The 15,878-nt window shown below is 42.8% G+C and overlaps 1 protein-coding gene across 5 annotated transcripts in view; it reads left to right on the forward strand.

Moving 5' to 3' along the window:
- Positions 1-15,878, forward strand: part of PIGN (phosphatidylinositol glycan anchor biosynthesis class N) — a 160,175-nt gene that overhangs the window by 34,746 nt on the left and 109,551 nt on the right. For all 5 annotated transcript variants that reach the window (XM_075921393.2, XM_075921390.2, XM_075921392.2 and 2 more), the window contains exons 6-7: positions 5,288-5,412; positions 10,782-10,912. In XM_075921393.2, the coding sequence (XP_075777508.2) occupies positions 5,288-5,412; positions 10,782-10,912 (256 nt within the window). The remainder of the gene's footprint in view (positions 1-5,287; positions 5,413-10,781; positions 10,913-15,878) is intronic.

A 15,878-nucleotide genomic window follows, 5' to 3' on the forward strand; every position in this document is an offset into this window, starting at 1 on the left:
TATACAGTGAGTCCTCGCTACTTCGCGGTTCGACCATCGCGGATTCACGACTTCGCGGACTTTTTTCAAAGCCTCGGGGGAAGCCGGCGGGGGGGGGCATCCCAGGCGCGCCTGGGCTGCTCCCCCGCCGGAGCCCCTCCACGGCTTTCAAAGCCTCGGGGGAAGCCGGCGGGGGGGGGCATCCCAGGCGCGCCTGGGCTGCTCCCCCGCCGGAGCCCCTCCGCGGCTTTCAAAGCCTTGGGGGAAGCCGGCGGGGGGGGGGCATCCCAGGCGCTCCTGGGCTGCTCCCCCGCCGGAGCCCCTCCGCGGCTTTCAAAGCCTTGGGGGAAGCCGGCGGGGGGGGGCATCCCAGGCGCGCCTGGGCTGCTCCCCCGCCGGAGCCCCTCCGCGGCTTTCAAAGCCTCGGGGGAAGCCGGCGGGGGGGGGCATCCCAGGCGCGCCTGGGCTGCTCCCCCGCCGGAGCCCCTCCACGGCTTTCAAAGCCTCGGGGGAAACCGGCGGGGGGGCATCCCAGGCGCGCCTGGGCTGCTCCCCCGCCGGAGCCCCTCCGCGGCTTTCAAAGCCTACTTCGCGGATTTTCAGCTATCGCGGTCGGGTTTGGAACCTATCTACCGCGATAAACGAGGGTTCACTGTATGCAGTTCACTAAGTTTGTAAATAAAAAGATGGTTTTATAATTGTCAGCTTCATATTCCTAGGCACTGAATTAAACTGCATTCTCTTCATGTTGTGTCATAATAACTATGAGTAATGTTGACCAAATTACGCCTTTAGCTGCATCTGTATAACTCCATTGTGTTGAGGTTATACCCTTATCTACACCTCTGTAATTTCCTAAAGATTAATGGAGTTGCACAGGTAGTTCTGAGGGTAGAGTTGTTTTATTTCACCTAAGACCCTGTAAGTTAATGGTGTTACCTCCTCAGATAAGAATGGTGTACTACAATATATACCATAATTCAGTTTCTCTTGGATGAGCCATTCCATTTTTCCTGGACAAGCTAATTTTTATGCTGTGAATAAGGGAAGCTTAGGACCCTCTAGTGTACAGCGTTCATTCTATTAGATCTTCAATTTAAATTTTTGTGTGCTTCAGAAGCATGCATATTTCAGACTGACTGAATATGAGCTTCTTTTGTTGGTATAATTTGAGCGATAATTATACTGCTGACAGTATGCTTCTAATGATGAGAATTTCAACCAGAAATTCACTTTGTCACACACAGATTTTTTCCCTGTTCTCAAAATCTGTCTCAACATCTTAAGGAAGTATCATTTGTGTTTATCGTAAGAGGCAAGATTGTCTCTGGTCCCATGTATCAGCACAAGAGAGTAAAAGGGGGTAGCCAGCAAACTTCAAGACTCTGCTGGGTGGCGGCTGCTTTTCCAAAACATGACAGCAAGGAGTTGGTGTGTGGGGGAGGGTGACAAGTAATGTCTGGAGCCTTAGTTCTACTCCTGTCTCTAGCCGTCCCAGTATCAGCACATGTGCTAGCCAGAACAGTTGAGTGGGTGTGGAGGAAGAAATATTCTGCAAATGTAAATCAGTAGCAGATTATTTCTCCCGCCTGAGAACAAGCACGGTGGTGGGGGAGTTGTAACTTTTTCCTTTTTTCTTCCGTCACCTGCTCCTGGGGCCACCCACGTTTTCCCTGCTTCTTGTTCAGAACAGGGTGTAAACTTAACAGTCTAAACCGTAATATGTCAGCTCCTGATAGAGGAAAAGCAAGAGCAAAATACAGTGATATTAGTTCATTTGAACAAAGATAAAATTCTCTGTTTTATAGCTTGTTAATGCAATAACATTATTTTCTTCTCAAAATATTCAATGTTGCACTTATATAAGGGCAAAAAAAGTACTAGTGTTCCTCATGTGGCCATCCAGTTTTGGAGATGGAAAATGTTTAGGACTAATCTACAAAGTCAATAATGAAAGTCGGCTGCAATTTAATATATTACAAATACTTTCTAAATTATTATCATAAGCAGTTGGCCTTATGTGGTTTAAGGATAGACTGTGAGCCTTTGTGGTAAATGATGTGTTAGTCATTTGCCCAGGGTGGTCTTCTGCTGGTTGTTGTACAATACAGGGAAGATAACACTATGGTTTTGTCGACAAAAGTGGACTTTTGTCGACAAAACTAAACCTGCATCTACAGTACCGACATAACGTTGACAGAACTCAGCAGTTTTGTCGATGCTAGTAAACCTCATTTTATGAGGAATAACGCCTTTTGTCGACAGAGTTCTGTCAACAGAAGGCATTATTGCATCTAAACTGTCCTCTGTGTCTACACTGTCATGTCGACAAAGCAGCTTGCTTTCTCGACAGAACTGAATGTAGTCTAAACGCTCTTTGTCATAAGAAGCTTTGTCAACAGTATCTGTCGACAAAACTTCTGTTGACAAAAGCCTGTAGTCTAGACGTACCCTATGAGCTCACACTGCCCCACCTTTCTGTCTTCGGGGAAATCATGCTAAGCACTCCCAGTCCTTGCACACATGCAGTGTAATGACTTGTGTCTTCTCCAAACTATGTAACATGGTCTAAACATACAGGTGCATTGGTTTAACTGAAGGTATGATCATTTGAAAATGGTTTAGTTAAATTGCTGTACCTTTGTCTTTGGCCACTCTCAAATTAACATAAAACTGATTTATTTCAGTTACGCTTGCCATGTGAATTTACTATTAGAACTTATTTTCAGACTGATTATGTGTATTCAGACAGGGGTTTGCACTATTTTTAACCAAGCCAGTTTTAATTAAACTGGTTCAAGTTTGTATGAGGAGGATTACCTGAATGAAAGGTTACTTATGCTCTCTCCTTCTTGCACAATCCTGCAGAGCCACAAAATTTGTGTGCCACAATCTGTCCCATTATATAAAGTGCTGTTTCAAAAGAGACCATTTACTTTAGGGGGAAATGGTATCTAACTTATCTTAAGCTGTTACCATCTTTGGTTCAGCTTGTAATGTTTGTACGCACTAGGAAGGAAAAAATATACCACAAATTGGGGTTTGTTTTTTATTTTAATCCAGTGATGAATTTAGGATATATTGATTATAGACTAATAGATCAAGATCTCTTATACAATATTTTAATTAGTATTTTTACTTAATTGTAGCATGAACTCCTAATGGCCTAGGAGAAATTTGTCATTGACATCAAAATTGATCTTGGAATATCACATGTAATTTCTGGCATCTCATTGCTGAAAAGATGCAAGACTAATGTGAATTCTGAAAATTATACCACCTAACCCTTATGTAGTGCTTTTCATCAGTATCTTAATGAGAAGGTAAGCATAGTTATAAAAAAGAACAAGTCAGAGATAGTGGGAATGGAATTATTTGGTGTGCTGCAACAGGGTAGAACAGGAAATGAAATTAAGGAAAGGAGAATTTTTTCTGACTGAGATCTGTGACTTGTGGCATGATTTTCCAAAGCAAGTGGTGGATGCTTCATCTAATTTTTTTTTTAACTGCTTTAAATACAGCACTAAAAAGTTCACTGCAAGGAACTGACTAATTGACAAAATAGATCTATAACTTCTGTGTTTCCTAGTGCATATCTACAGAATATATTTTGCAATGACAGATGCCACAGAATCTTAAACTACTAAAAATGCAGGAATGATTCCAGCTGATCATAGAAATATTCCACATATTTTACAAGATAATGAAGTATCTGCCTATTTCATGGTGGGTCGATTGATTTATTTCCATTGTTCACATCACTTTCCTGACTATTTAATAAATGGGTATTTCAATGTAAATTCATTGATTATAAACTAAGGTTAAATTGACCACTCTAAAGCATTTTATGTTCTCCTTAATTAGAAGAATTTGTACTGTTCTGATCATCAGCTGACTTAATTAAAAAAAATAAAGCATATTACAAGTCGATAGTACTCTGGCTCTCAAATCAAAACTTTGATGGGAAAGAAATTATCAGAGTTTCAATAAGAAATTCCAATGTGCAGGCCACATCAGAGTAGGAGCCAAGAGCCCAGGGGGCAGCCTGGTTGCAGTGAGGAGCTGGGTAGCAGCCTAGTTTCAAGCTAGGAGTGCGGAGCCTGCACAGCAGTCCCACCAGGAGTGAGTACATCAGGGAGTTCACAGGCAGCCATAGGTGTAAGCAGCTTTCTTGTCCGTTTCACTGCTCCAACTTGGACCCCGCAGCAGGGGTAGATCAGACTCACCACCACCACTTCCGCGAGTCATCTCCATCTTCAGCAATCTCTTTGGCTGCTCTAGTCACTGCTCAGTTCTGAAAGCAGCAAAGATATGAGGGTGGCAATCCCATAAGCCCCCACAATAGCTTTGTGACCCCTCTACAGTTCCCTTTTGGGTCAGGACCCCCATGGTTACAACACTGTAAAATTTCAAATGTAAACATCTGAAATAATTAAATTGACCAATTAAAAAGCTTTCTGGCTGTGAAATTGATCAAAATTACTGTGAATTTGTTAGAGCCCTGATTACAAGTTTTATATACCAACCAGACGTTATTCTGCAAGAATGGTGACAGAGTTGAATCTTAATGAGCATCCTCTGTTGAAAGTTATTCCCACACCCACCTACCACCCCGGTGAAGTCCTTTTCCACGTTGTTTATGTTGTAAGGTGCTCGAGATTCTTTTTGGATCAAGACCCTTAGAAAGTCTACCCTGCTTCTTATTTTATTTGACACTATTTCTTTGGACAGTGCAGTGTCACATGATGATCATGTTAAAATGACTGATTGTATTTTACATTACTATAATATGTCTGGTGTAAAACCGGATGGCCATGCCAAGGCTCATTTGCTCTGAAACAGAATGGCCTCTAGTTCATGCCTTAAGGAAGTTTCTGTTCAAACCTATGCAAGGCAGATGCATTTAGGAAGAATCTTAGTTTTCTATTTCTCACTGTTATTAGGGATACCTGTGGTTCCCACTTTTACAACAAGAAATAAGTGGGGAGTTACAAAGCAACATTAAGCTCAGGGACACTATGTAACCACTAATGCAAAAGAAACAAGAAGGGATGGCTCAGAAACCTACCTTCTATTACTGCTCATAGAGCCTATAAAAACTTAAGAACTGGAAGATTTCTGCTTGTTTTCTCTAGTTCAGTCTTGAATATTATCTTCATATAAACAGACTCACACCATTTGCTATTGCATAATTGAGCACAATACAACTCCTATGATACAAACATTACATACACGTTGCATCTATATTTGCTACATCTCCTTTTTATATGGTTCTCAGAATAATCTTTTGATGGTTTGTTCCCTATAGAACTTCTTCCAAGCTGCCAGAAGTAATCAGACATTGTTCTCTAAAGTAAATGAAGAAAAAGTAGTTCTGTTTCTCCATTTGCTTGGGATAGACACAAATGGACATGCTCACCGCCCAAACTCCAGGTAATTTGATATACTAAATATTACTTTCTTGTTAACATTTTACACCCACCATTTTTTCTCCTAAATCAGCTTTATCTCTGCACTAGTATTTACCACTCCAGATGAAAGGCTTGCAATTTTGATGAGATTATACAAGAGGCAAAGTTTTAAGTTGCTATGAAAAATTAAATTCTAAAATTCCTGAATTTTGTTAGGTTAAAATCTTAGGTTACATTCAGGTAGCAAATTAGTATTAATTATCATATAGCTACAGTAGCATATACAAATATTGTAGCATAATTGCCTGTTTTCAGGGTGCCAAAAGGACTGTCACCTTTTTTCTCTCCTCTTTCAGCAAGTTGGAGAATTGCTGGCTCCCTGTCACCTCCAGTCTGTTAGTACCTAAACCGTCTTCTCTGGGCTATGCCAACTGTGTGTTTGCCTTGCAAGTTAACAATAGCTGCTCCCAGTCTTGAGTCCCTTTTAAGCATTCCCCTGTAGTATTCAGACCTTTTTGCATTGAACACACTGAAATACCGGGTTGGCTAACCTGCAAGGAAGTAGTACACACTAGCATGGACAAGCACTGGACTAGGTTTCTTGTGAAAACAATGTTTATCGTTAAAGGTTAAGATTCAAGAGGTAATGATAATGGAAACAGATCCCACAAAAAACAAAACCGTAACACACTTTCTAGAGATTAAATTTAAGAGGCTAATCTTCTATCTAAAAAGTCTGCCTCATTCAAGTGGCTTTTACAGCGCTAAATAGGACAGATTGGCATCCTATTTTCATGAATGTAATCGCACTGCCTGATTACTTCCTTTGATGCAGGATAAAGGGGTGTCTTTTTGCCTTCCTCTTATAGTTCTAGGAGTCATTGTCTGCCTCCAGAGAAAAGGTGGTTCATGAGCTGGTGTGCTTCTTTCTTGTTAACTCCATAAGTAAATAAGGCTTTCATCATGTTGGCTTACAGTGCTTAATTTATATTTGACTGGGAGATACATATCTTTTCTCCTGGCCTGGAAGTAACCTATTTTTCTTTTTGATGACAGACATTAAAACATATATTTTCAGTACATATACAGAACTCTTTAAATATCATCTATATGTACATCTTATATTCATAGCCAGTGTGATACCAGCTTTTCATGTAAGACCTCCCATGATATTTCTTATGGATACATATCATGAAAGTGGTGTGCTAGTTGTAGAGAGTTTGTCAGGCTCGCTAGGAGTTGGTGTTATAGAATTGCCCAGTTGGCATTTAGGGGCTATTAGGGTCACAACATATTCCTCTTAATTCCAATTACGAAGAGAGTTGCCAACTTATTGATTATATACTTAATCAAGAGAATACTTGGGAGACTATTGGTTTCTCAATTTGCCCCAAATGAAGTTCAGAATTCCATAGTAAACAGGAAGTCCAGGCACAACGAAGCTGATATTGCAGCCTTATTATAAGTGAAGTGTGGAATTTTTTGGGTATCACGTGAAAAAAATAATAAAGTTTTAAGGCCACACGTCATTACAGAAAATTTTGAAGCCAAATTTGACACTCCTATTCATTTTCTTCTTGAGTTCTGTGTTTCCCTTTATCGCTTGAGACAGTGCAAGGAATTGGAGCTAATCTTTAAAGCATGCAAAGCACATATGCCTGTGAGCCTTCTAGAAGGAAGTGTCAGTGCTCCTCTTTGTCTTTGTTTTAAAATGATATACTCTCTAGCCTTTTAGAAATTGAAAATTGGTTGGTGGTAAGCTAGTTGTGGGGCTCCCCCCTCCCAAAAAAAACCTAGTGATTTATGGTCCAACACTGGCCACTCAAGCATGTTTGAGGCCCACAGAATCATGGCGCATCAAAATCTCAAGAAAATCAATTATTGGCATAGTAACTTTAAAAAGTTTTAACATTTTAACTTTTAAGTTTACAATTGTTAATACATTTGGCTCTTTAAAACCTGAATTCTTTAAAGTTTTCAGTTCACCTTTAACTCACTGTGACACAGAGAACCCTTGTCAAATGGTTCCCTGTTTGCAGACAACTATGATCTCAGACTGGACAAAGGCTCTGCACCAAGCACATGTCTTGCAGGGTGTTTATCCATTGGGAGTAACATGTAAGATATCTACAGAAAGCTTGTAACTTACCAAGGTTAATAATAATTGTGAGATGTGTGTTCTGGTAATTGTGACATTACAGAGGGTACAATCTGGACTACTATCACCAGCTCAATAACCTGGGATGTCTTTTACATTACTTTACTGGCAAACAGCCATTCTTGGTCAGCTAATGCAGATTCCAGCATGAAACTTGCTCCCAGCTTCACAGTATTGAGTGCTATTAGCTAGCCGCTCATGAATTACACTGCAGAAGAACACCAGCAGATTCTCTAGTCTCATATTTTCCCCCCAGAAAAATGCATCTTGTATATAGTCCAGCACTTTGCTAAACTTTGCAAGCTCATATAAAGTCCATCATTTTATCAGTGGAAGATTATATAGACCAACCTTATTATCCCAAACATACTTCAATACAAACTCACCAGTTATATTAAATAGTGAAACAAGTTTATTAACAACAGGAAAAAAAAGGGAAAGATTTCAGGTGACTACAAATAATGAAGCATAAAAGTCAAGGTTTGTTACAAAAGCAATAAAAGATAAAACACAAGCTAAATGACAAGCTAAAATAATTAAAAAAAATTGCAATGGTCCTGTAGCACCTTAGAGACTCATCAAAATATATAAATAATATCATGGGCACTCATGATACACTGTGTGTGTGTGTGTGTGTGTGTGTGTGTGTGTGTGTGTGTGTATTCGTTACAGACTAACACGACTGCCCCTTTGAGATTTTTTTTAACAAGCTCAGTGAATTTAAAAGCAAAATGTTTTCCTCATCAGATACTTACAGCAGTCTGTACTGGCTGAAAAGCCTTCCAGCCAGAACTCCCTGTCCTTCCCCCACCCCACAAGTTTAGCTCCCTGGGGGTATGTCTACACCGCAAAGTTATTTAGAAGTAACTTTACCAGCATCTACACAGCCAAACCGCTATTTCAAAATTAAATCGAAAAAGCGGAGGGCTTATTTCGAAATTGGTAAACCTTATTCCATGAGGAATAGTGCCAATTTCAAAATTGCTATTTCAAAATAAGCGCTATGTAGACGCTTATTTCGAAATAGGGGGCCTCCAGCCTTTCCCAGGGTGCCCTGATGGCCACTCTGGGCACAACCAAGAAACCTCTTCTCCCTTCCTCCCTCCCTCCCCGGAGCTGTTAAAGGGGTAGAGTCTGGTCAGAGTGCCTGTGCCAGCTCCAAGCCTGCCAGCCCAGAGCCGGCAGTCACTGCACCTGACCCAGTGGCCCCAGCATGAGCCAGGCCACCAGTGCCAGCCAGCCCTCCATCGCTCCCCAGGACAGTCTGCCAGCTCCCTGGAGCCTGCCAGGGGCTGCAAAAGGTGGGTGCCTGCCTGGTCCAGTGCGGAGATCAGGGACCTAATTCAGGTTTGGGGGGATGCCTCCAACATCCATGATCTTCGCACTAAACGGAGGAACGCAACCGCCTACAGGTGGATGGCTGCCAGCCTGGCCACCAAAGGCCACATGCGAAACCAGGAGCAGGTTCGCATGAAAATAAAGGAGCTGCGGCAAGCGTATGCCAGGGCCACAGAGGGCAGCTCCCAACTAGGGGCAGACCCAGACCCTTGCCCCTATTTTGATGCCCTGAACCGCATCCTGGGGGTCAGGATGGTCCGTGCCCCCCAGGTGGTCATCGGCCCTGGGGCAGAGCTTGCTGCCTCCTGCTGCTCCAGCCCCTGCTGCCTCCCCAGCTTTCGCTTCTTCTCTCACTCCTCCTCCCCCTCCCGTTTCTTCCTCCCCACCCTCCCCATGCTCCCAGGGATGCCGAGGCCCTTGCACCCATGGTACTGGGAGATAGTTGGGCAGGCGAGACCCCCCAACCCTGAGCCCTGAGCTTCTCCTCCCTTTTCCTCTCCTTGCCATCTCCCTCTTCCCAGGTTTCCCCCTCCCCTCTCCCACTGCCCCATCGCCCCTCTCCCATCTTCTTTCCCCAGTCTCACCTCAGTTTCATTCCCCCCCACCCCAGTTTTGTTCAATAAAGAGGCTTTGTTGTAATGAACACATGTGTCCTTAACTGTACAACAGGAAAAGGGGCTAGGGAGGGGTAAGTGGAAGGAGGAAGGAATGAGGTACAAGTCCCCAGTGGGGCACACCAAGGAGACTGTTACTGCCTGCAGAACATGCTGCCAGGCTCGCAGCAACACATACAGGAGAAGCACCAGAGTGCCCTGGGGTGGCTCTGGCTTCATGCTGCAGAGTGCTGTGGTGTCCTGAGTGAGGCAACCAGAGCACAAAGAGAAAAAAAAAATGCTTTGCTGTCCTTCAGTGAGGTAGGCAAACAAGCAGGGAAACCTTAGAACTGGCTGTCCGGAGGGGTCCCTTTAAGCACACGTCTTAGCCTTAGGCAGCAGCCACACAAGGTAACTCCTGACCTGAGGCCCTGCCAGAACTGGTTCTGGCCGACCTTAAATGCTATTCAGCATCCTATCAGTGTGGATGCGCTATTTTGAAATAGCAAATCGCTATTTCAAAATGCATTTTGTGTCTAGACGCGTTATTTCGAAATAAGATATTTTGAAATAACACTATAGTGTAGACATACCCTGGGAGTCATTGATGTCAGGAACAGAAAAGAAGAATATGAGTGAGATCAAGCATTTTTCACTCCTCTTTACAATTCTTGGGCAAGAAACATTTTGCTGAGTCATGGTGACACTATTTTTGGGGGGACATGAGGTTTGAGCTGTCCTTGTGATTAAATGTAAATTTCTGTTCATACCTTCCCCCTACCAAAGAACGACTGATTAAGCAGGTGATAATTCACTAACATCTGTGTAGGGTATCAGTGGTCTTTGTGTCTGAAAATGGCTTTGGGCCTGCTTTTTTTTTAACTAGTCAGAGCAAGGGAAGGGTAATCTGCTGCTAACAGGAGCTGCAAGGGTCCATACCTGCAGACGTGCAGGTAAATGAAGTGTCGGCAGTTCGCCAGGGCTAACCCTGGTGGACTACCTCTGGCTTATTGCTCACCCCTTCCTTAGATAAACAAACAATACAAGAACTCTCCATACCACACTACACAAGGTCAGCTAATCTTTTCCTCCCCCTCAGCCTCCACTCGTATCAGATTTAGAGGAAGCAAGAGAGGGCTTTAGGTTCCTTTGAACAGCCTGACTCCGTGCAAATAATGAATTCAGCTCTAATCAAGAGGCTTGCCTTATTGGCAATGAGTAATTTACCAGGTACAGTGTATTCTGCCATCTGCAATTCAAAGGTCACAGTAAAATCACATAATATGTTTTTTCTTGTTATAGGGAATACAAGAACAATATCAGAAAAGTAGATGAAGGCATAAAAGAAATTGTTTTAATGCTTGAGGATTTTTATGGAAATGATGGAAAAACTGCCTTTATCTTAACTTCTGACCATGGAATGACAGATTGGGGTGAGACTTTTAAAATCTCTAAAGTTGAGATTATTGACAAGGTTCTGATGATTTAGAATATGAGCAAATTTTGGGACTTTGCCACCTCCACTGTGCCAGATGCTTGATTTTTGGTATATGGTCATATAACTCAGTTCAACTTTGCTGAGGAGGAGAATATTCTGGAGGGATGGAATTCAGGGCTAATGGAGAGAGAGTTGACTGCAGTGAACTTTCCACTTAAATGAGTCTCCATCCTTTTTTTGTGTAGGTCAATTAAAGGTATGTTGAGTCTAGCTGAACCCCCATAAAAACAGAAGGGGACAAACCTAACCTTAATTTCCACTTGAATGCTAAAAGCTATGTTAATGCATATGTCCTGATCACTTTCCATTTTCTACTTAACATTTTTTGTGTGGTGAAAGTCCTATTCATACATATTATTGTCAGTTGCACCAAAAGGCATGTTTATCTTATGTTTGAAAAAGTTTGGCTACCTATGGTCTTTTAGTGATTGGTAACATATGACTTCTTCCATCAAAGAAATTAAGTACCATAGAATGATCATGTCAGACACCAAAAAGAGAGACATTTTATTAGTAAGAGATTTTAGCAGCAATTGTGCTATAGTATAAGGCATCTGAGAGAGCGTAGTCTTTCTTTTTGGTGGGCACAGGTCAAATGTACCACTATAGTGACAGTCAGACTTCAAGGGGAAAAAAATTGTTACTTTCCAGTAAATAATCTGTCTTCCTAAAAGCATCTGTATCATTTAATAGCCTTCTGAGGAGGAATACAGTAAAAAAGGATGGAGAGAGAGTGTATTCAAGATCTCTTCTAAGATTTCCTCTTGTTTATACTAGGCCCATTCAAGCAAAGAAACATTTGTGATCAAATTGAATACTGTATTGTAGCCATTTAAAGGTTTGTTTTGGATGCCACAAGTAATCTTTGTTGCCATATATCACAAGTGAGGTTTGTGTATCATGTTGGTACTATGTGGTGAATATTTTTTTCTTCATATAAAAGAGAAACTGCAATTTGGAACCAGTCTCATAAGTTGTATATATTTTTCTATTTAGCTGAGATTGGGAATTCAGAAATGAGTTTACTTGAGCATTCCATGGGCGAGTTCTACATGTGTCCGGTTGGAAGTGTTGCAAAATAAATTGCTTCCATCACATGTTCTGTAATTCTGAGGTCAGGTTAATCTGCTTGAAGATTCTGTTCTACTTATTGCCTATTAGATTTTCCTGCTCAACATCCATGGAAACTGTTTGTGGTAAATAGCAGTGTATTTATAATTGAGGCTTCCAGTACAGTTGAGGAATAAAATACAGAGTTTGATCATTTCCTTTTGTATAAAACCACAAACTGTTCAGAGATGGAATAACAGGCTTTGTTTACTAATAATCCATCATTTGCATTATTAGGATAAGAGCTTATTTATACTTTGAAAGCAATCAGTCCAATTATCATTTGCACATGTGCAAAACCAAGGTCTTTTCTGAATACAGTAAAACTCCATTAGTCCAGCATCCAATGCTCTGGCACTCCTGATAGTCCGGCACCATCAGGAACCTGGAAGTGCTCGGGGCAGCCGGACAATTGGAGCTGCTCTGCACCCGGCTTCCCTGATTCAGCTGCCGCTGAAACTGACCAGCAGCTGAATCGGGGAAGCCGGGGGCAGAGCAGCTGGGGTGCTGCTGGGTTGGTCCCATAGCGCTTCCCCTGAGGGCTGCGGGACCAACCCGGCAGCACCCCAGCTGCTCTTGGGGACGCCTGGAGCAGAGCAGCCAGAGTGCTGCCGGGTTGGTCTCACAGCGCCGAGGGGCGGCGCTACTGGACCAACCTGGCAGCATCCCAGCTGCTCTGCCGCAGGCATCCCCATTCAGCCGCTGCTGAAACTGACCAGCAGGGTGAATCGGGGACGCCTGGGGCAGAGCTGGACTATCAGAAGTGGGGGGACTCTGAGGGCTCTGGGGTGGCATCCACTCCCCCACCCCAGACCCCTCATAGCCCCCCCTTCTGATAGTCCGGCATAACTGATCATCCAGCATCCCCTGGGTCCTAAAGGTGCCGGATTAGCGGAAGTTTACTGTATTACATTTTATTGTTGAGCTAGCTGACATTTATATTGGAACATTTGAATTTTTGAATGTATTTTTCCTCCCTGACTCTTTGTTCTTACAGCCAACATTCTCAACAAGAAAAGGCTCTAATGGTTTAGTCTCTTGGTGTCATCGTCTTCCTGAGTCTGAGTTAGCTTTTTTGTTAATGCATATTTTTATTTGTGTTTCATTAGCTGAAAATTAGCTTCATGCAAAGTGCATCTGAAATCCTGGGAAAATATTTAGGGTTTCTGTAGAAGGCTGTCATTAGTTTGGATGTTATTTATACGGGGCCTTGGAGAACTGAAGCAATGGAAGAAACTTGAAATGAGCCAACAATATGGTAAAGTTGCAAAAAAAGCTCATATCTGTCCAGAATGTGTTAACAAGTGTGTTGAGTGTACAACATGGGAGGTAATTGTCCTGCTGCACTCCACACTGGTGAAGCTTCATTTAGAGTTTTGTGTCAAACTCTGGGGGTATGTCTACACTACCCTCCTACTTCGAATTAGGAGGGTAATGTAGGCATACCACACTTGCAAATGAAGCGCGGGATTTGAATTTCCCGGGCTTCATTTGCATAAATGGGGCGCTGCCATTTTTAAATCCCCGCTCATTCGAACCCCATGCAGCGCAGCTACACGGGGCACGAACTAGGTAGTTCGAACTAGGCTTCCTATTTCAAACTACCGTTACTCCTCGTGGAATGAGGAGTAATGGTAGTTCGGAATAGGAAGCCTAGTTCGAACTACCTAGTTTGTGCCCCGTGTAGCCGCGCTGCATGGGGTTCGAATGAGCGGGGATTTAAAAATGGCGGCGCCCCGCTTATGCAAATGAAGCCGGGGAAATTCAAATCCCGGGCTTCATTTGCAAGTGCGGTATGCCTACATTACCCCGCTAGTTCGAACTAGCGGGGTAGTGTAAACATACCCTGGGTGCCACATTTTAAGAAAGACATAGAAAAACTGAAGAGAGTCCAGAGGAGAGTAACAACAAGTTTAAAAGATTTGGAAAACCTAACATATGAGGAATTGTTTTAACTTTCTCATGTACGTTGATCAAACTTCATTTTAAAAAAGTAAACTATTCTTTATTTATGGCAGGGATGGGGAACCTTTTTTGGGTCGGGGGCCACTGACACAGAAACATCACTTGGGGATCACACAAATGAGAAGCAAAAAATCTCTTATCCAAACCCCCAGCCCTCACTAATGTGGCCCCCAGCTGAGACACCTTAGTCCTCTGGTGCTCCAGACCCTACAGGGTAAGAGGAAGGGGCAAGAGGGGACTGAGGTTAATGGCTTCCCATAGGCCAGATTTACTTTTCTGGGGTTCCAGAGGTTCTGAGGTTCTCTCTTTTAAGAGAGGAATGCAAATGCAGCCTAGTGAAACTGCAAATGAAGCACGGATTTGAATTTCCCATGCTTCATTTGCATAATTGCATCCGGCTGCTATTTCGAAATACCCTATTTTGAGATAAACGCTGTGTAGATGTGATTATTTCGAGAAAAAAGCCTTCTTTCAAAATAACCCTTACACATTTAAAATGAGGTTTAAGGGTTATTTCAAAAGAAGGGTGCAGCGAGGTGCTGGGCAAGTTGGCTTTCTGACCTCACACACAGCCTGCAGGGAACAGCGAGGCATAGCCCTGTCCCCAGTGCATCACATGTGCCAGCCACCCAGAAAGGAAGAATGGGGATGCACGCATGTGTTTGAACGCACGCCTATTTTCCCCTCCCCCCAACCAGCCCATAAAGTTAACAAAGAGGGGCAGCTGCCCCTCTTTGATCCAGCCCAACTGGAGCATGGCTCAGATTCATAGGTCATAGCTTTCAGCCTGCCGAGGCTGCGCCAAGCTCCAGCTGGGCTGGATCATGGAAGCCAGTTGGCCGTGGCAATTGACCCCCCAGGGGCACCCTGATTGATTGGTTGATCATGATCGACTGGTTGGTGACCACAGTTCTAGATCAACCACCATTTGGGCTTACAGGACAAACAAGGCTGTTTACAGGTCATTATGTTGATCATCAAGCCATTAGGCTTCCGGGTACCTATAATGGCTTTCATTAGCTCATTTAAAACTATAAACATATTCATATTTCTAGCTTCTTAAGTAAGAATGTTACATGCACAAAAATAGGATATACAGATCCAGCAGACTAACTGTAAACCTAATGGCTATGTCTAGACTGGCATGATTTTCTGGAAATGCTTTTAACAGAAAAGTTTTCCGTTAAAAGCATTTTCGGAAAAGAGCGTCTAGATTGGCACGGACGCTTTTCCGCAAAAGCACTTTTTGTGGAAAAGCGTCCGTGGCCAATCTAGACGTGCTTTTCCGCAAAAAAGCCCCGATCGCCATTTTTGCCATCGGAGCTTTTTTGTGGAAAACAAATCTCAGCTGTCTACACTGGCCCTTTTGCGCAAACGATTTGCGCAAAAGGGACTTTTGCCCGAATGGGAGCAGCATAGTATTTCCGCAAAAAACACTGATTTCTTACAGTAGGAAGTCAGTGCTTTTGTGGAAATTCAAGCGGCCAGTGTAGACAGCTGACAAGTTTTTCCGGAAAAGCGGCTGATTTTCCAGAAAAACTGGCCAGTCTAGACACAGCCAATATGTTATGTAACCTTTTTAATATAAAGCATCTTAGAGTTTGCATATTCATGTTCAGAAGCTAATTTTCCTAAGGCATGTGGGATGTATCACACTTCCAAAAACAAGTACATACACAGTTCTTGTCACAAAGAACTTACGATCTAATTTTGACATGACGTAAGGAATGATCATCAGAGACACACACCTAAAAGGGTAAAAGGAGAGGAGAGAAATAATCAGAATGGCTGTCATGTGGCTAATTCAGTGACACAGTGACTCACAT

The sequence above is a fragment of the Pelodiscus sinensis genome, chromosome 2 (assembly GCF_052426305.1).
Source record: "Pelodiscus sinensis isolate ZL-2025 chromosome 2, ASM5242630v1, whole genome shotgun sequence".
In the NCBI taxonomy this organism is placed as follows: Eukaryota; Metazoa; Chordata; order Testudines; family Trionychidae; genus Pelodiscus; species Pelodiscus sinensis.